This window comes from Neomonachus schauinslandi, chromosome 15, assembly GCF_002201575.2.
Source record: "Neomonachus schauinslandi chromosome 15, ASM220157v2, whole genome shotgun sequence".
Lineage (NCBI taxonomy): Eukaryota > Metazoa > Chordata > Mammalia > Carnivora > Phocidae > Neomonachus > Neomonachus schauinslandi.
In genome coordinates this window covers 35997531-36018094 of record NC_058417.1, presented here as the reverse complement: position 1 = coordinate 36018094, position 20564 = coordinate 35997531, and the positions used below count along the sequence as shown (strand labels likewise).

At 45.4% G+C, this 20564-nt stretch overlaps 1 protein-coding gene across 1 annotated transcript in view; it reads left to right on the top strand.

The window, feature by feature from the left end:
- Positions 1–14859, top strand: part of CALCOCO2 (calcium binding and coiled-coil domain 2) — a 26217-nt gene extending 11358 nt beyond the window's left edge. Inside the window, exons 3-13 of the mRNA XM_021703884.1 lie at positions 962–1064; positions 1216–1349; positions 2393–2518; positions 5336–5424; positions 5781–5850; positions 6681–6803; positions 7081–7167; positions 9678–9773; positions 12119–12254; positions 13309–13337; positions 13823–14859. Coding sequence (XP_021559559.1) covers positions 962–1064; positions 1216–1349; positions 2393–2518; positions 5336–5424; positions 5781–5850; positions 6681–6803; positions 7081–7167; positions 9678–9773; positions 12119–12254; positions 13309–13337; positions 13823–13999 — 1170 coding nt within the window. The 3' untranslated portion in view covers positions 14000–14859. The remainder of the gene's footprint in view (positions 1–961; positions 1065–1215; positions 1350–2392; positions 2519–5335; positions 5425–5780; positions 5851–6680; positions 6804–7080; positions 7168–9677; positions 9774–12118; positions 12255–13308; positions 13338–13822) is intronic.
- Positions 14860–20564: the final 5705 nt, after the last annotated feature.

Genomic DNA, 20564 nt, shown 5'->3' with positions numbered 1-20564 from the left:
AAAAAAAAAAAAAAAAAAAAAAAAAAGAATATTTTCCACTTAGCCAGCTTTCTGCTCTGAGGCATATTTTACGGTATCCTTATATCATGACTTATTGCATTCAAGACCTGGAGGAGGCCTCTATGACTGCCAGATTGTTGTCAGTATCTGTCACCAAAAAGCCTTCGTGAAGCACGCATTAAGAAAAACACTGACGTGGGGCACCTGAGTGGCTCAGTCGTTAAGCGTCTGCCTTCTGCTCAGGTCATGATCCCAGGGTTCTGGGATCGAGCCCCGCATCGGGCTCCCTGCTCAGCGGGAAGCCTGCTTCTCCCTCTCTCACTCCCCCTGCTTGCGTTCCCTCTCTCGCTGTGTCTCTCTGTCAAATAAATAAAATCTTAAAAAAAAAAAAAAAGAAAGAAAACCACGAAATTCTATGGACTCTGTTATCTGGGACCTACCTCATAATCTAAGAACCCTTTTGCCCCTCCATGTGCAACTGATTCAAAAACAGCATTTTTAAATGCACAAGTATAACCAGGTCAGTATGGGTGACAAGACTGGCCTGGACACAGGAGAGGACTGACCCATGGAGACGGTGGGTCAGAAGGGCTTTCTGATTAAGAAGTTCTAAGAACACTGTTGGGAGAAGGTAGCGGGATCAGATTCACAACCCCAGAACTGTCTTCACTGTTTTCCCCAGCCACTCACCGTTCTCTGTCTGATGTGGTGATAGAATTTTTGGAACTCTGGTCCTGGGTGTTGAGGGGTCAGTTTTCATTTCCTTCTGAGCCAGGTATTCTGGACTGTGTGTGTGCCAGTTTCTAGGTGTATCAGACTTCATACCACATATCATAAGGGACTCCTTCTATTTTCAACATAAACAAGTAAATAGTAAATGCATTTTAAGAAGACCTAGCACAAATAAGGGTTTTCCCCTGAGCACTTTCAGATGCTGAGTGAGAGCCTTCTGTCATTGCAGGTGGGATGGAAGACAACCCGTGAGTATTACACCTTCATGTGGGTCACTTTGCCCATTGACCTAAACAGCGAATCAGCCAAACAGCAGGAAGTCCAGTTCAAAGGTGAGAAAAATCCTAGATCAAAGGTATTTGAAGACAGCAGCTAAGACTAATTCCCTTGAGCTTAAGATTTCTGGGGCAGATAAAAGACTTCCAGATTTTTAGTTTTCTTAATAGACCTTATTTTGGTTTAAAAATCATGTTGTGTTTTCAGCTTATTACCTGCCCAAGGATGATGAGTATTACCAGTTCTGCTATGTGGATCAGGATGGTGTGGTCCGGGGAGCAAGTATCCCTTTCCAGTTCCGTCCAGAAAATGAGGAGGACATCCTGGTGGTTACCACTCAGGTCTGTAAACATCTCACCTCAATCCTTTCCTGCCATTAAGAGTAGTAATTTCAGGATAGGGTGGAATTAGGATCAATAAGCCTTTATTGAATGTCTTAACAGATACTATTGGGAAAAATGTATATAGTACCCATTCAAACCTGCTCAGGAATGACTTAAGAACATTGAAAAGAATCACAACAATAAGTGATTTCTCCTTTCTCTAAAGCTGCTGTAACTCAGTTGGCATTCAGTTTTCCCTTAACTTTTCCAGTTGCTTAGTTTTGATAATCTACACATCTGGTCATCTGCGCATCTGCACATCTTACCACAACGGTAAATTTATAAGCTCCTTTGAGGAGGAATACACCAAATATGCTTTGTGTCTCTCCGTCCTTTTAATTTTTTTTAAGATTTTATTTATTCATTTGACAAGAGAGCACATAAGCAGGGGGAGTGGGAGAGGGAGAAGCAGGCTTCCCGCAGAGCAGGGAGCCCGATGTGGGGCTCGATCCCAGGACTGTGGGACCATGACCTGAGCCGAAGGCAGATGCTTAACCAACTGAGCCACCCAGGCGCCCCTATCTCTCAGTTCCGACCCAGAGCCTGTCATACATGAGTATTAGATTCATTCACTCAGTTATTTCACAGGACACCCTCTTTCCATCTAGCACTCTGGTAGGCAGTGAAAACTCAATTAAATCACTTGCTGTCCTTGGCCTCTAGGAGCTAAGTGCATTAGGAAAGACAAAGAGTAGTAAGTGTTTGCAAGAAGAATCGACATTCTTCTGTCATTCTGCCTTTTAACTCTTTATGGCCTTAATTTTGTCTTTCTTTCTTCATAATGACAGGCTCAGTGTTGCAGTTATACAGACATACCTACCTTACCCCCTTTCCTACATACTGAGGAGGTGATCCCATTCAGGGTGCACGGATGTCGCTATATGAGTGGGAATCCACCAGACTCTCAGCATCCCAGCCTATGGGAATGTTCCACTAGAGGGACTTGAATATTTATCAAGCTATAAAGGGTCAAATATGAATTCACAGATGCTCTTTCGTAGGGTGAGGTGGAAGAAATTGAGCAGCACAATAAGGAGCTTTGCAAAGAAAACCAGGAGCTGAAGGACAGCTGTGTCAGCCTCCAGAAGCAGAACTCAGACATGCAGGCTGAGCTCCACAAGAAGGAGGTATGGCTGCTAGTTAAACATGAGCCTGAAAACAAACGAAGAACCTGAACCTAGAGTACAGAGGTCAGAATTGGATGGTGTCTCTTATCCAGCACCACCTTCTGTTTTGCTTGTGATCTTACTCCCTTATACTAATATCTTTGAATAGGCACAGGGTTAAAAGTTTATATGGATTACTTTATTTAAACTTTGGAATAGGTACTATTATTACCCTGATTTTACAGATGAGTAATCTGAGGCTTAGACAGGTACATAATCTCTCATACAGCTAATCCATGATGGAGCCAGGATTCAAACCCAGGCAGTCTGACTGCTTCTTCCTACTTCCTATGTAGAATGTAATCTATTTGCTTTGATTAGCTAGAATGTGGACATCGAGAGAGTAGAGAGTATAAAAGCAAGATTTCAGGTTATCCAAACTCTTTGCTACTTCTCTTTTGAAACATCCTTCCAATCAGTGGGTGGTAAATGAGAGTTGATAATGCAAGGAGCTAAAGAGGAGAGTCTTCTCTTAAGTACTATAAACTAATTACACTGAGGTCATACCTTAGAAGTTCCAGAACATGCAAACCTTGGCTGTCACCATCTGTAGAGCCCTTGATCTACAGGTGAGCAAACTGAGGCCCAGAGGAGAGAGGAAGAGGTCCGTTTAGTGACCGCACCAGGTTAGGACCACCTCTCTTGACTCCCAGACAGACTGTTCTTTATACATTGCTGTCACACAAACGCCTGTGATGTCCTCAGCCCTGGGCTGGTAGAGAAATGTGGGTGACAGGTCCAGGCTACAGATCTGGCCTACTCCAGGCAGTGAGACAACAAACAGGTGGCAGAGATGTAATTCACTGTTTGTCTGTCAGGAACCAGTGTCCTGGCCAGGAGCCCTACAGCTCACCTGCCAGGTTCTAGCCAAGGAATCGGAGGGTCTGGCTTCTTGGGTTAGCTCTCCTACCGACTAGCTACTAGTTGTCGTGATAACACAAGCCAGTATTTATTCAGCACCCACTATGTGCACTGTAAGTGAGGCACTGTAATTAAGCGGATTGCTTCAATTAATCCTTAAAACCACCCAGCAGCTCAGACAGGTTAGGTGACTTGCTCAATGTCACAACAGTTCATGACTTTGAAAGGAGCTTGGATTTGAGCTCAGATTTTTTTGATGTTAAAACCCATGTTTTTTAGGAATTAAAAATTAAAAACAATAAAAATGGGCAGGAAAACCCATGTGTTTTAGAGCCAGGACCATACAGTGGTTAAGAACCCCATCTTTGGAGTCACACAGACTGATTCTCCCACTTATTATTTGATGAAGCAGGGGAAATTTTAACATCTCTCAACTTCAGTTTCCCTCTCTATAAAAGAGAGATGGATAGTACTTGTTTTCTGAAAGAGAGACTAGTACACCCATGTTCATAACAGCATCTTTCACAACAGCCAAAGGGTGGACGCAGCCCAGGTGTCCAGTGACAGATAGATGGATAGACATGGTTTAGCGTGTAGATAACAATGGAATATTACTCAGCTTTAAAAAGGAAAGAAATTCTGGCACAGGCTATGGAATGGATGAACATTGAAGACAGTAGCCGGGTAAGATGGGTCGGACACAGAGAAACAAATAGCATGTGATCCCACTGATGAGGTACCTGGAGTAGCCAACTTCATAGAGACAGAAAGTAGAGTAGTGGTTGCTGGGAGTGGGGGCACCGGTAGGGGGAACAGGGAGTCTGTTTGCTTTGATTAGCTTATACAGACATACATTTTCATGGTTGTGCAAAATGAAAATAGTTCTGTGAGTGGACGTGGTGCTGGTTGTACAACAATGTGAATGTACTTAATGCCACTGAACTGTAGGCTTAAAAATGATTAAGGGAAAATTTTATGTACATATTCCTACAATTTTTTTAAAATTATTATTATTTTTTTTTTTTTAAAGATTTTATTTATTTGACAGAGACAGACACAGTGAGAGCAGGATCACAAGCAGGGGGAGAGGGAGAGGGAGAAGCAGGCTTCCCGCGGAGCAGGGAGCCCGATGCGGGGCTCGATCCCAGGACCCCGGGATCATGACCTGAGCCGAAGGCAGTTGCTTAACGACTGAGCCACCCAGGCGCCCCTAAAAATTATTTTTTAAAAGATGATAAATTTGTCAATCTTGGAGCTAAAAGCAGGGAGTTGTTGACGGACAAGGTTGGCTTCAGTGCAGAATGAAGTTGGGAAAGAAAAACCAAATGTGGAGCCCGTGGCTCTGGAACACTGGCAACATGGCGTCTTCTGATACGCTGTAAGCGTAGAGGGTATATCGCATTTTGAAGACTTAATATGAAAAAAATTAAAATATTTCCTTCTTACTTACATATTGAAGCAATATTTTAGATATACTGAGTTAAATGTACCATTAGTAAAATTAAGTGTATCTGTTTTTTTTAATTATGTGGCTCCTAAACTTGAATTACGTATGCGGTGTTCGTGAATTTATGGGACAGCACCTTTCAAAGAGAAAAGCCACTTTATTTCATTCGCTGCTGTGTCTGCAGTGAAGGAACAGTGCCTCAGAGGCACTCAGTAAATATTTGCTTAATGAGTTAATGGACAAATACAAGCTCTGGTGGAAGAGAAATTAAGGTGAATGCATTTCGTGGAGAGAACAGATTAAGAACATTTTAATCTGGAAACCCCTTTACTTGGATATTTCATTCACTGTCGTGTCATGACATATAAGTGCCTGACATGTAGTAAATGCTCAGTAAATATTTGTCGGCTAGCTGAGATACTAAAACGTGTCTTAGAAATGGTCTGTTCCTTTGACGTCTCAATCTGCAGGAGGAGCTAGAAACTTTAAAGAGCACCAATAAGAAATTGGAACAGCAAGTGAAGGCGCAGAAGGACCGCTGGGAGACAGAGCTGCTTCAGTGAGTGTGATTCTCAGATGGGAGGAACTGCTGTGTTACAGACACCTCGGGGCAGGGTCAGATTAGATCTCCAGAACTCATTAGAAAACAGTCTTTCTCTTATGGCAGTGACAAGTATGATTCTAGGTTGGAGCATTACTACCCAAACGGTAAGGCGAAGTAACCGGAATTCAAGTATTAGCGTGAAGTGTCGAATACGTGCAGTTTGAGGTCAGGAAGCCGAAACAGGACTGAAGAAGAATGGATTTTAAACTAATTCCACAGCCTAGGGCCAAGGCAGCCTTAAGTCATTGAAGGCCTGGGGCATCTGACCCAGAATCAGCGTATTTTTCACTCAGTCCTCTTCACCTCCACAGACTGAAGGAACAAAACCAAAAGATGTCCTCAGAAAATGAGAAGATGGGAGTCCGAGTGGATCAGCTCCAGGTAGGTAATGCCAAATCTTTGCCAAAGTGTATTGTCTTACCCTGGCCATCACACCTCCCACTGGTGGCCCAGAGAGAGAAAGATGCATTTCACTGTAGCGAGGGTCTCAGTAGACCTTTCAAAGCGTCAGACTAAATGTTCACGGCGTTTTCTATTCTTGACCCTCCCCACACACACCGTTACTTTTATAGTCCCAGTCCACAAGGAACTGAATAATTTGTTCAGTCTATATTTATCATGAACTCTTTTTTTTTTTTTTTTAAGATTTTATTTGCTTGACAGAGAGAGACACAGCGAGAGAGGGAACACAAGCAGGGGGAGTGGGAGAGGGAGAAGCAGGCTTCCCGCGGAGCAGGGAGCCCGATGCGGGGCTCGATCCCAGGACCCTGGGATCACGACCTGAGCCGAAGGCAGACACTTAACGACTGAGCCACCCAGGCGCCCCTATCATGAACTCTTAAGATGGAGGACTGTCAGCTCTACCAGTGCTTTTCAAACTTTTTTCTTTTAGCTACAAAATCTTTTCAAGTAAAGTCTTTCTCAAAAGCCTAGAATGAAAAAAAAAAAGTCTAGAATGTAAAGCAGATAACAGCTGAATCACTCTTGGTTTCTAAGCTATGCCTTAAAGAGTGGTTTGTTGACTTTTCCTCAGTTGAGTCTTAGACACAGGGAGTGCGGGAGAGCGGAGAAGTGGGCGTTCTAGGGATATTTGGCAGTTGGGAGTTGCCAGGGAGCGCACACTTCTGTGTGTTAGTGCACATTAAACAGCATTGTTCCTGTTCAGTTTTCTTTCTTTTATGTCTTGGCTATAGTCACTGTTTTTGCTTTAGGCCCAGCTGTCAACTCAAGAGAAAGAAATGGAGAAGCTTGTGCGGGGAGATCAAGATAAGACAGAACAGTTGGAGCGTCTGAAAAAGGAAAATAGCCAGCTCCTTCTCACTTTAACTCAACAGGTAGAGTCACGGATGGGCCCAACATTTTTGGGCCTTTGCAAGAAAATATATACACAGTTCTTTGTTTCCTCTGTCATATACGGCTGTCGCCGGCTGTGGGAAGGGTCTCAGAGGAAGCCATCTGAGATGAGGGATCTCGTGGCTCTTCTCAGAAATAGTAAGGGAAGACTTGCTTCTCTGTCCGCCGGCTGCTTGCCCGTGAGCTCAGCAGGCCCTTCCCCAGTGTGTGCGCGCCTTTGTTTGCCCAGCAGTGGTACCAACATCTGTTTCTGTGCAGGGGGAGTACCAGAAGAAGCTGGAGCAAACAGTAGAGCAGATGAAGGAGGAAGAAATGATGGCCATGAAGAAGCAACAGGAGTTAACGGCACGTCTGTCTTGGGACGGCTTTGTGGGAGGGAGCCTGCACGCAGGAAGGGACAGGGCCTCTTTTCAGGGGACGGAAAGCTAAAAAAGGCAGAGGAGAATAGCGTTTACCACTGGACATCTAGCAAGATGTCCCAGAAGGACAGAGAATTTGTCATCTACAAAACGTTTAGGAGAGGTGGCCGTTTCTACGGTGTGATGAATGGCAAAGGGATATTTAAAGGGCTTCATGACAGGTTGTCCTCAATAGAGCCTTGAGCCAAGAATCACCCAGAGTCACCCCTTCTCATCATGGGGGCAGACCCATGAAGGATTATAAAGTCAAGCTCTTTGGTTAGAAACTATTACAGCCGTGAAAATTTTTGTTATAGTTAATATACTATTAGCAATTACCATTCTAAATTATTCTGAGCTATAGTAATATAGTAATTAAAGCCTAACTGACTGATAAATTCCTAGAATAGATTGTTGGAAAAGAGGCCTTATGGTGATGACAGCTACCAGGAAGCCCATTATCTGAATTGCTATAAGGGTATGAGAAACCCTGGTGTCTGGAGGATGTCCAGCTGTTGGGATTTTAAGTCATACCGTATCTGCAGTGTATACAGTATCATTCACTCAGCCATTATTCAATCAACTAGTGGAGTACCGACCATATGGAAGCTACTAGATACTTTAGCATGATAAAGAGGAGAACAAAGTTAGAAAAGCTGCCGCTCACAGGTTAAGGTTTGCCCAGAGAAATGTCTTTTTTGGCCTAGAGGGTGTTTTTCAAAACTTGAACTGGCTACCAATAACTAAAAATGGGAACATTTCCCATTTAAAAAAAAAAAAAATGTGTATTTCTAGCCTCTTGAAAACTTGGAGGCTCTGGCAGCACGGAGCCCGCATCCCCAGCCAGCAGCGACGCCCGGCTGGCTGGTCCCTGCTCCCTCCAGACAGGCCGCATGCTCTCCCCGCGCCTCCAGCCTCCGCTGGCCTGTGGCCCTCAGCTCCTTGTCAGCGACGTCACTGGCCCGGCCCCCCGCCCGCACACATTGGAGCTTGTGGCCTCTGCTGTGGCAGAGAAATCACTGTTTTAAATAAGCTGTAGCCCTTCAAATGTGTGAACCTCCTTGTGGCAGGTAGGGGTTTCCTGGGTTTTCGTGGCATATTTTTCAAGACCCAGGAGCTTCTTCCTCACATACGCAAAGGGCCCCTAACTACGAGGACCGTGTGTCTTATACTTCAGGCGCCTAGGAACAGGAAAACAGCGGTGGAGAAGCAGTTAGTACAAGAGGTGGAGCGCCTGAAGGCAAAGGTAGAGGCCGGGAAAGCCTGTTTCTTAGAGAAGTACAAAGAATGTCAACGACTCCACAGACAGATCAGGCAACTCAGGGCCGCTGCGCAACTGGTAGGTGACAGAGCTCAGGGGCCCAGGAAGCCAGGGGTGTGAAGGTCTGTGGTTCCTAGACCAAGCCCGGAGGACTGCCCACCCTTGTTAGGGAGAAACATTTCTCTTTCTGCTGAAAAGAGGAGGGTTGGAGTGTGCGGCCAGAAACCAGTCTGGGGGTCCCCGGAAGTAGTGGCCCCAGTCCAGCCGCGGGTCTCAGGGAAGGTTTTGGTAACCATTGAGCAGGTTTCTGTGCAGACTCAGATAGCCCTTTCTTATTTCTGCCTTTTGAGGAAGTGAAGCAGGACCAGAAGAGCCAGCAGGAGCCACTGGGGATGGGGAGCCAGGAGCCTGCAGTCAGCCCTGTCATCGGGTAGCCCCGCTTGAGTTACTACCTCAGGGTCGGCTAGAAGCGCACAGCAGTTTGGGCACCAGCATTCAAATAAAAAATCTTGGAAAAAAAAAACAAAAACCACAACTAGTAGGATTAGCTTAAGTGTTTCTGTGAGGTATGTGCACGTGTCTGTCTGTAGGTAGGAGATGGGAAGCACGGAAGCATGCCTACCAGCGTGGGGTTTATGAAATTAGGTCAGCCTGTCACACCGGGACGCCCAAGACCTCAGTCCGGGTTCCTTGTAGCCTTGGATAAATGCCTTCCAGAGTTCCTTCTTCCTCAGTGTTCCTTGAGTGCAGATGCCTGTCCTCACTGGGAGGGCGTCACATCGACCTAAGTGCCTCACACTACATCGAGTGAGATGTTTTTCAAGACAAAGATGCTTGTTTCCATGGTTGGGTGCAGTTAAAACAGGGCTCCATTTATCCCTAATTCTGATAAGTCAGTCTTGGGGCTTTTCCCAAGCTTATGACTTTTCCTCTCTTTGGTCACTTATACTACCAGCTAAACCAAAAGAAACCGGCATCTCGATGCCAGGGCAGGCCTTCAGGCATTTTATTAAATCATTTCTCTGTAAGTCAGCATCGCCTCCACCATACGTCCTCCGCACCCCAGCTGCCTTCTCCCCCACCTCAGTCCCACCGCTTTGGGAAGCCAGATCCTCTACAGGCCCCTTGTGGTACCCCACCTTGGATCCAGATGACAATATGTGATCCTAATCCTAATTGTTTTTTGTTATTGACAGGACGAGAACTCTGGCCTTTCAAAAACGCTGAATGAGAACAAGATTATATGTAATGTTCTGCAGAGGGAGAAAGAGAGATTGGAAAGAGAAAATGATGTAAGTGTATACAACAGGCTAGAAACTCCAAGGTGTTTTGTTTAAAGATTTATTTATTTGTTTGTTTGTTTATTTGAGAGAGAGAGAGCTCGTGGTGGGGAGGAGCAGAGGGAGAGGGAGAGAGAGAATCTCAAGGGGACTCCATGCTGAGTGCGGAGCCAAATGCAGGGTTCAGTCCCACTACCCTGAGATCATGACCTGAGCTGAAATCAAGTCAGCCACTTAACTGACTAAGCCACCCAGGCACCCCTGGAAACCGCAAGGTTTTAAGGAGAAGGAGCAGGGTGACCCAGAGATGTGGTGATTAACAAGTTAAATCAAAGAGCCCTTTCTGGGACAATGGGTGAGACCATTGCTCCTACGAGTACATTTTTTTATTTTATTTATTTATTTTTTTTTTTTTTAAGATTCTATTTATTTATTTGAGAGAGAGAGAGAATGAGAGATAGAGAGCACGAGAGGGAAGAGGGTCAGAGGGAGAAGCAGACTGCCTGCTGAGCAGGGAGCCCGATGCGGGACTCGATCCCGGGACTCCAGGATCATGACCTGAGCCGAAGGCAGTCGCTTAACCAACTGAGCCACCCAGGCGCCCCCTACGAGTACATTTAATCTGGTTTCCTCATCTACCACGAACCCTCTCTTGCTTCTATAAATGAAACTTGTTTGCCATGGCAGTAGTCAACTTGAAAGGAAGAGCCTTGATGAAGATCTAACTTAATTCATTTTGCTTTTAACTTCACACCTATTGTATTGTCTTTGGGGAGTAATATCCTACGTCATTTTTAGGCTAGCTAAGGGACCCATTTCCTTCAGCACACCTTTTTCCTTTTCTTCTGCTACCAAACCGGGGCAGTAGTGACAGTCTGTGCCAGGGCTGGACCCATGGTAGGCTCCTAATAAAATGCTCTGCATTCATTCATTCACTCATTCATTCATCCAATCAGTATTTGTTTTCTGCTGTGGGTTAGACACAAGCTATTCTTGGTTGATTGAGGATGATGGCAGCAAATAAAGAAGCTGCACTTGGGGGCACCTGGTTGGCTCAGTTGGAGGAGCATGTGACTCGATCTCGGGGGTTGTGAGTTCGAGCTCCATATTGGGTGTAGAGATTATTAAAAACAATAAATAAAAACTTAAAAAAAAAACTGTACTTAAAGGCACTTTCCTGCTCTTGCATCAAAGTTAGGTGTCCATGCACTCTGGCTTGTGCTCCTAGATCTACACCTGCCCTGGTTCTCCATCTCTCCCCTTTCTGTAACCCTTCCACGCTGTGCCTCCAAGTGATCATCTCTAGCTTTGATTCTGTCATTTATGCCAATGCCTTTCAGTATTGTAGGGGCCTTAGGAGTCTGTTTCCGGTCCTGTCATCCTCATCCTCTGGATTTAGATAAACAGAGCTTGAGTTTGAAATCTCTATTTTCTGGTATAGTCTGTTGGGGCGGTGGGAGGGAGGGAAGATATACACAATTTGCAACAGGGAGGAAAAGATCTGATATTTGAAAGCTTTGTTAAGAGCTATAGTAAAGCCCTCTTAAGATGTGAAGGGGCACGGGGCGCCTGGGTGGCTCAGTCGTTGAGCGTCTGCCTTCGGCTCGGGTCATGGTCCCAGGGTCCTGGGATCGAGCCCCGCATCGGGCTCCCTGCTCAGCGGGAAGCCTGCTACTCCCTGTCCCACTCCCCCTGCTTGTGTTCCCTCTCTCGCTGTGTCTCTCTCTGTCAAATAAATAAAATCTTTTAAAAAAAAAAAATGTGAAGGGGCAGTTTACTAACTTTTTTTTCTAAGGACTTTTTAAATGCTATCTGTCCTCCTTGTAACTTATTCTCTCTCATTCTCTCCCTCATTCTCTCCCTCTCTTCCTTCCTCCTTTCACTCTCTGTTGGTATATCCATTTGAAAGGATAAAACGTGAAGAAGGGAAAATTGTATCAGATGAATATTCACATTGTGTAAGAAAATTGTTCTAGAAAGGAAAGACTAAAAGAAGCACTTTGCTCTCAATAATTTGCAACAGCTTCAACCTTAATATAGCTCCCGCCCCCCTCATATATGCATACAACGTTTGTACCCCACCTCGGTTGGTATGTATGTAGAGACTTAAAATTCTTTTTTGTATTAATCTAAACAAAATTCAGTATACATTTAAATTCAGGCATAAAGAACTCAGATCTTCCGAGTGTGGAGGCTGTGCCTCCCCTAGAAGAATTACGATTTGTTCGTTGCTGGGATTCTCCACCCCCACGTTGTTCATTGAGAACTACCTGTAATGGGCATCCCCTAGCCAGTTGCTTGTGGTCAATTCTTTGTTGTCGTCTTCCAACATGTCTCTCTAAACGTTCTCTCCCTAGCTTTTGAAGAGGGAGAACAGCAGATTGCTGAGTTACATGGGTCTGGATTTTGACTCTTTGCCCTATCAAGTGCCTACTTCAGATCAAGGAGGTGCCGGACAAAACCCAGGACTTGTCTATGGAAACCCATATTCTGGTAAGACAATTGCCATTTGAGCTAGAAGGCTCTTGCCTGCATCCCTTTCTCCCACTAAATTTTTTTTTGGCCTGAGATGCTAATTAAGCCCAGTCTCATTGTTAAGCCTTGCTGGGCAGAAGCCGAGGACCCAATAGAAAGATTGCCAGGCGAGAAGTGTTAATTGAGAAATAAATCTGAATCTAGAAGACGCAAATCAGATCATTCGCCTAGAGGCAGCAGACACAAATTGAGTCCCGTGGCTCTATTCCAAATATATAAATCAGAGAAATGTGTCTATGTAGAAGATATACACATACAAAGCTGAGGAAGCTAATTAAGGTTTGGAAATGGAAGCATAAGAGGTGGGGTATGCCGCCCAGGAATGGGCAGTTATGGCAGCCACCCTGATGGCCTGACCAAGGGTAGCAGGAACGGGCCCCACAGAGACCCCGGGGTGGTTTGGAGGACAGGAAATGGGGATGAAAACCAGTCTTGTCACTCAAAGACAGAGGGTCAGATTGTTCTTGCCAGGGACAAAGGAACAGGGAACTTTTCCTCTTTGGTCTCCAAAAGTGATAGAAGACCTCGTTTCCTTTTCTTGGACAGTTTAAAGCAGTCGTGTTCTCTTAAGAGTCACAATCAAATCTTTACAGCGGTCAGGGGTACACATTTATTTTCTCCTTAAAAATATTTTTAAGCATTTCATTTAAAAATACCTGTTTGCATGGCTTCAGTCTTAAAATCTATTCTCAAATTGCTTTCTTATTAAATCGTGACTGTTTTAATTAAAATCTCATTTTCCCCATACTGAAAAGAGGTTTGTTTTTTTCTGATTCTGTAGCATAAACATGACTATCAAAAATGCCACTTCATTATTTTTTCCTCTTTTCCTTTTATCATTGACCTAGATCCCCTCTATCAGCAGTTAATGGTACACAGGAGAGCGAAAGAGTCAAAGGCAGTGGGGAGAAAGGGAACGGAGGAAGTTACAGAAACCAGCTGCTAGATCACAGCTGGAGAATCCACGGATGGTATTTCTTTCATTGAATGAAATCTTTTTTATGATCCTCAGGTATCCAGGAAAGTTCGGCCCCGAGCCTGGTAAGTATAAAATCCTTGAGGAATGCCCCTTCCTGCTCCAGTTTATGGGAGAACCATAGGGAGACTGGTTCATTTTGATAAGTCCAAAGTCAGCTGGATCAGTTGGGTCAAACCCGAAGCCGAGGGAGCCCGTTGAGGTGCGGAGAAGAAAGCACAGTTCACCCATCAGCTTTCTGCTGTAGACCTCCCACTGTGCGCTGAGTTTGGTACCAGAACTAGGCAGCCAGCTCCACAAGGTATGTCCAGCGCCCCTTCTGCTGAAAGCTCTCTGAGTACTTGAACACTAGTAGGTCCTTTGAGTCCCGGGGTAGAGAAAGCCTCGGTGAGTGTCTCCAGATGTGACTTTGTTCATCCATCCTCTACTTCTTGAGCACCTCCCATGTGCCAAGCATTATGCTCCGTGCTGAGGGTATAAGAGAACAGGACACATGGCCTCTGCCACACATAGCTTCCATCTGTACTGACGTCTCTGCTCTTCCTCCCAGCTCGCCATGAGGAGATGCCCCACCTGCAAATCAGACTTTGCTGATGGTATTTTCGATCACACCTTGGAGCAGCAGCACATGCAGACCCTTTGTTTGAATTGTCCAGTTTGTGACAAGACCTTCCCAGCAAAAGAGAAGCAGATCTTTGAAGACCATGTGTTCTGCCACACTCTCTAAGTGTCCCAGCCTCCTGGATCTATACTGTACATAGATTTTTATAGAGTAGAACCTATAGCTTCTACTTAGAGCTATGACCCACGATCCTGCCTAACATGAAATTACTAGGGATTTAGTCAGTCCTGTTGCCCTAAGGATGGAGTCCTGTCGATTATCTGCAGAATAGTGGTGAGAGCTGTTACTTCCATCCTTGTGGGTTACTGCCTTTTAAATCACATAACTAGCTGTATCATCCTCACCTCTGGTGCCCATTCTTCTGAGGGTCTCCAGTACGAGGGCCCTGGGCTGCAACTGAGCTGGCCCTTCATTCACAACAGGCTTGACTTGAGTACTAAGTGATTCGTTTTCCGAGTTGTCTCAGTGCCATTCAAGGTCAGGCCTTGAGTGTATTCGCAGTCGGTTCTCAGTCCTGACGCTGCGGCTGGTGATTGAGTGGAGGTTGAGAATTTCTTCCTCCTCCTCCTCAGGTCTCTCTCCCACTGTTTGCATTAAACTAGCCACAGATACCGCAGAGAACCCCGACATCCAGTTGGGATGCCAAAGGTTTCTCATCTTGATTTCTCAGCTCCCAGCAGAAGCATCTTATTCCTGAACCATGGACACAAAATATTTCAGCCACAGAAAGCCTTCTTTCTCTCTGGATACCTCTGTTTGGCATTTTCTACTCTTTGATCTTTCCTGTGCACATAACCTTTACTGGAAGTCCTTTCTTAATGATTAGTAGGACTTGTTAGAAACTGCCTGCAACTTTCTGAGCAGGTGAGTTTGAATATGGATAAGTCAGAATAATGAGAACTATTGTTAATCTCTTTAATACTGAAAATAAAGTCGTCCTATTTCGGGGACACTGGTCATTTAAATTGGGTCATTTGACTTTCAGGTCCTTTGTTTTAAGCTTCTGAGAAAAGGGGAACCAACAGGCTTGTGGGAACTGTAGAGCCCGCCAGTCGATTTCACTTGTCTTAACTAGTCAACAAGAGTGTCCTGGCAGTGATCTGGAGATGGAGAGGAAGGGGGTGGAGCATTAGTTTAAGCAATCTGGAGCCCTGGCTTCTTGCTCTTTCCATGCACTTTGTGAAAGTGGCCAGTGTGCGTTTGGGAACCCTTTGTGAACTAGGTTCAATTCCCTCCATCCAGATCTGCCTAATAGAACGATAAGAAAGCAATTCCATTTTCTCACCACCACCCCCTACTCTTCCCCACCCCCCCGCCCCCGCCTCGGGACTGAACAAATGGAAATGACTCTCAGGCAGTCAACCAGCTGGTCACTATAGAGACTTCTACAAAAACTTCTGAATGATGTAAAACATGATGTCACAAATAAGGTGGAGTCAACTTCCTTCTGGGGTTTTCCCTGATGTGAGTTAACGCCCTAGACTAGCTGTCTAGTATTGTCCTCGTCATGGCTCCTTGTCTTTATTTCTCCTTTGATAAAATGAAGATGAAACTACACTCCTCCTGGGGCGCCTGGGTGGCTCAGTCGGTTAAATGTTTGACTCCTGATTTCAGCTCAGGTCATGATCTCAGGGTCCTGAGATCAAGCCCCACATTGGGCTCCGCACTCAGTGGGGCGTCTGCTGGGAGATTTTCTCCCTCTGCCCCTTCCCCTGTGCTCTTTGTCTCTCAAATAAATAAAATCTTTAAAAAAGAAAGAAAGAAAGAAAGAAACTATACTCCTCCTCCTCCCGTACCATGATTTCAAGGAGAGGTCCCTTGGACTCAAGCCTTTTGCCCCTTAAGAATCATGTGACATTAAGACTAACTCCAGTACAGAAACGTAATGAGGAGATGGTACCACTGTTTTCCTGGCAGATCCCCTCCCTCTGCAGAATTTCTGCGGCTCCCCAGATTGTTCCAGTGAAGAAGTGCAGTTTCATTTATTTTGTACTCGTCAGCCCTTAATTAAGCACGTGAATGGAGAGGCGCAGTGGCGCACATAATCCAAATCAGTGAATACCATTTTCTGGTGAATTACCCACCCCTTTGCCCCCGCTACCCTGAGGGTTACCGTGATTATCAACAGCAGCAGGGGCCCTTCCACAGGCTTGGTTAAAAAACCCAAGTGTTAATGATCCTTTTTGCTGGATGTAAAACAAAGCATCTTTAACCACTGTTCATTATCCCCAGCTGCTCTTACCAAGGCTTTGAAGGGGAAATTCTGCTCCAGGCAGCTCCTAGCGAAAGGAAACAATCATTCTTCTATAATCCACTCCTCACCCCAGCCTTTCCCCTCTAACCTCCTTGCACCCACACATGTTACGGCTATAAAATACCTGCAGGAAGGAGCAGGAAGTTCTGGGAGCAAACAGTACGTATGCCTAAATTGGATTTTATCATCTTTGTGCTTATGCAACAAGCTTTCCTTCCTAATTCACTTCTTCTTGGTCTAATATTAAAATGTTTTTGCATTACTTAACACACTTGGTGGGGGGGGGGGGGGAGGGGAAGTCACTCGGGCACTCTGTGTGTGTGTGTGTGTGTGAGAGAGAGAGAGAGAGAGAGAGAGGCGAGAGGAAGCGAATTAAAATCAGGAAAGTGAGAGTTGGCAAGATATTCCATAAACCTGGGCCCCCCCAGAACACCTGTGGCTTCAGCCCTTTTTCTTGGTCTTGCTAAAAATCGGGATGACATGAAACGGCCTTGATGTTTCAGTATCTTTCCCCTGTGATTCGGTGGCAGTGGCAAGCTCAGCTCTAACCTGGTCTCCTAGCAACAAATGGTAATGAGATGACAGGCCCAGGCTGAGAGATGCAGACTGCCACCTAGAAAAAAAGCAAACAGGCCTCGACATGGGGACCCAGAGACACCTAATTGCCCTGAGGGAACCAACAATGGGCCAGACTTCGGGCCAGCAGCCCCGGCACTCTCAGTTGCTCTCATGTAAATATTAATATAATGTCTCTGCCTGTGTGCTTCCTAGTTCAGACTAGGAAGCATATATTCATATATTCCATGTCTACTTTCAGTAATCTCTGAAGCAGACAGCTATGAACTCCCATTTTTATAGATGAATAAGTTGAAACCTGGAGAAATGCTTAAAGTGGAAACAACCCCAATGCCCATCAGCTGATGAATGGGTAAATAAAATACAGTATATCTAGAGGATGAGGTATTATTTGGCCAAAAAAAAAACGGATTGAGGGGTACCTGTCTGACTCAGTTGATGGAGCATGTGATTCGTGATCTGGGGGTTGTGACTTTGAGCCCCACATTGAATGTAGAGATCACTTAAAAATAAAATTTAAAAAAAAAAAAGGGGGGGGGCACCTGGGTGGCTCAGTTGGTTGAGCGACTGCCTTCAGCTCAGGTCATGATCCTGGAGTCCCGGGATCGAGTCCCGCGTTGGGCTCCCTGCTCGGCAGGGAGTCTGCTTCTCCCTCTGACCCTCCCCACTCTCATGCTCTATCTCATTGTCTCTCTCAAATAAATAAATAAATAAATCTTTAAAAAAAAAAAAAAAAGGAGAGGCCCTTGGGTGGCTCAATTGGTTAAGCATTCAACTCTGATCTCAGTGTTGTGAGTTCAAGCCCCGTGTTGTGCTCCGGCGTGGAGCCCACTAAAAAAAAAAAAAAAAAGGAACTGCGTACTGCTATGTCACAACATGGAAGGACCCTGAAAACATGCTAAGTGGAAGAAGCCCATCACAAAAGACCACGTAGTATATGATTCCATTTATATGAAACACCCAAGATAGGCAAATCCGTAGAAACAAAATAGATGTTTTCCTAGGTCTGAGGGTTGGGGGGAAATTGGAGAGTCACTGCTCATGGGTAAAGAGTTTCTTTCGGGGGGGGTAAAGAAAATGTTCTACAATTTATTGTGGAGATGGTTGCACAACTCAATATGCTACAAACTCGAATTATACACTATTTTTTTTAAAGATTATATTTATTTATTTGACAGAGAGAGACACAGCAAGAGAGGAAACACAAGCTGGGGGAGTGGGAGAGGGAGAAGCAGGGAGCCCAATACGGGGCTACACTTTATTTTTTTAATATTTTATTTGAGAGAGAGAACACAAGAGGGGGGAGGGTCGAGGGTCAGAGGGAGAAGCAGACTCCCAGCTGAGCAGGGAGCCTGATGCAGGACTTGATGTGGGACTCGATCCTGGAACTCCAGGATCATGACCTGAGCCAAAGGCAGTCAGTCGCTCAACCAACTGAGCCACCCAGGGGCCCTGAATTATACACTTTAAATGGGTGAACTGTACGCTGTGTGAATTCTATCTCAAGTTGTATTTTTTAAAAGGTTAAAATAAATTACTTGCTAAGGTCATCCATTGACTCACAGTAGAATGTCTTACATACAGACGCGGAGCTGGGCCCACAGTATTGAACTTGGTTAGAGCGTACTTACTTCAGTAGAGCTCGTGCCAAAACAGCGTGGGGTCCTCCCCCTGTCTTGGGCTGGAAGCAGGCAGCAGCTTCAGTTGTGAGGGACTCAAGATGAACAGGGTCAGGGCAATCATTAGTAGTCCACCATTTGGGCTGGCAGCATTAGTGGTCTCTGGGAGTATCTATTCTGTGGAGATGAATGTACCCAATAAAGTTGGGGGAGAGAGTCACCAGCCACAAATTTCAGATAATCATATTAAGGGATCCAGCCTGCTCTGCCTAATGTTGTTACTTTCTCCCTGTGGAAAGAAGGAGTATGACACTCCTAGACTAAGTCTATTGTTTACTCAGTCAATCAACATTTACTGAGCACCGACAATGTGCAGAACTAGCACAGGGCCAGGATTTTAAAAAATAGAAAAGTTCTTCCCTTGAGGTATCTACAAGATTAATGAAGACATTCCCTCTGCCCTCAGGGAACACTTCAACTGCTGAGGGTGAGTGTCTTGGGCTTCAGGGGTCTCCTGATCTGATGGTGAAAAGAGACAGTCACCCACAAAAGCAATTTAAGGATGCAAAGGTAAGGGAAGTGATCTCCCAGACTGAGGACGGAAGGGCTGTGAGACCTGAGTGTTAACAAAGGTGTGACCAAGTCAATGATGTCTTATAAGAGTGCTTTTGGGGGCACCTGGGTGGCTCAGTCGGTGAAGCGTCTGCCTTCGGCTCAGGTCGTGATCTCGGGGTCCTGGGATCGAGCCCTACTTCGGGCTCCCTGCTCAGTGGGGAGTCTGCTTCTCCCTCTCCCTCTGTGATCTCTCTCTCTCTCTCAAATCAATAAATAAAATCTTTAAAAAAAAGTGCTTTTGAAGCAGTTGAGGAACAGAAATGGCAGGCAAAAATGGGATTGTATTCTGAGGGTCTCTACAAAGGGGAAGGGAGCAGTGAAGTCAGAGAAGGGGCCCAGAATGCAAAGGACTTTTAAGCAGAAGTACTAGAATATAAAAAGAGGGGGCCGAGGGGCGCCTGGGTGGCTCAGTTGGTTAAGCGACTGCCTTCGGCTCAGGTCATGATCCTGGAGTCCCTGGATCAAGTCCCACATCGGGCTTCCTGCTCAGCAGGGAGTCTGCTTCTCCCTCTGACCCTCCCCTCCCTCATGTGCTCTCTCTCATTCTCTCTCTCTCAAATAAATAAATAAAATCTTTAAAAAAAAAAAAGAGGGGGCCGAGACACCCCCACTCTGGGGGCTCTTAGGCCAGTGCCTACTCAGGGGCCTTTAGGCTGTGTCCACTGAAGCTTCCCCCGCTGCTTTCTTGGTGAAAACAAAGTCACAGTTCAGAAGGAGAACGACACACACATTGTACCAAGGTAATTTGCTTGGTTTCTGTATTGTACTACAGTGACATAAAAAACATAACCAATGGGGGAAACTGAGTGAAGCAGACAAGAAACATCTTTGTACTATCTTTGCAACTTTCTGTGAATCTAATTATTTCAAAATAAAAAGTTTTTAAAAATCAAAAAGAAAAGGAAAGAAACCAGTTTCTGTCCCAAAAGACTATAATCTAGGTCAGTCACATCTAACAAGCTCATTTGAGCTCAAGGGACAGGATTGAGGGTGGGGAAGCATGGTGGTTGTCGGGATATAGGAGTGTCTCAGAATCCCAGGCTTCAGGATTCCCAGCATTCCGGGTTGGAGCTCTAGGTGGCAAAGAAACCTCTTCCTTGAGCTCTCTCTCTCTCGTTCTCACTCTTGCTCTCTCTCTCTGGCAAATAAAAAAAAAAGGTTTTATTTATTTATTTGACAGAGCACAAGCAGGGGGAGCGGCAGGCCGAGGGAGAGGGAGAAGCAGGCTCCCCACTGAGCAGGGAGCCCGAAGCGGGGCTCAATCCCAGGACCCTGGGATCATGACCTGAGCCAAGAGCAGATGCTTAACCGACTGAGCCACCCAGGCGCCCTAAGTAAAATCTTTTAAAAAGAAAAAGACACAGGATGGAATATTACTCAACAATAAAAAGGAACAAACCTGATCCATGCAAGAACTTGACTGAAGTCTCCAGGGAATTATGCTAAATTTGCAAAGTGTTTTAAGTTACATACTATATATTCCATTTACTTAACACTCTTGAAACTACGGGGCGCCTGGGTGGCTCAGTTGGTTGGGCGACTGCCTTTGGCTCAGGTCATGATCCTGGAGTCCCTGGATTGAGTCCCGCATCGGGCTCCCTGCTCA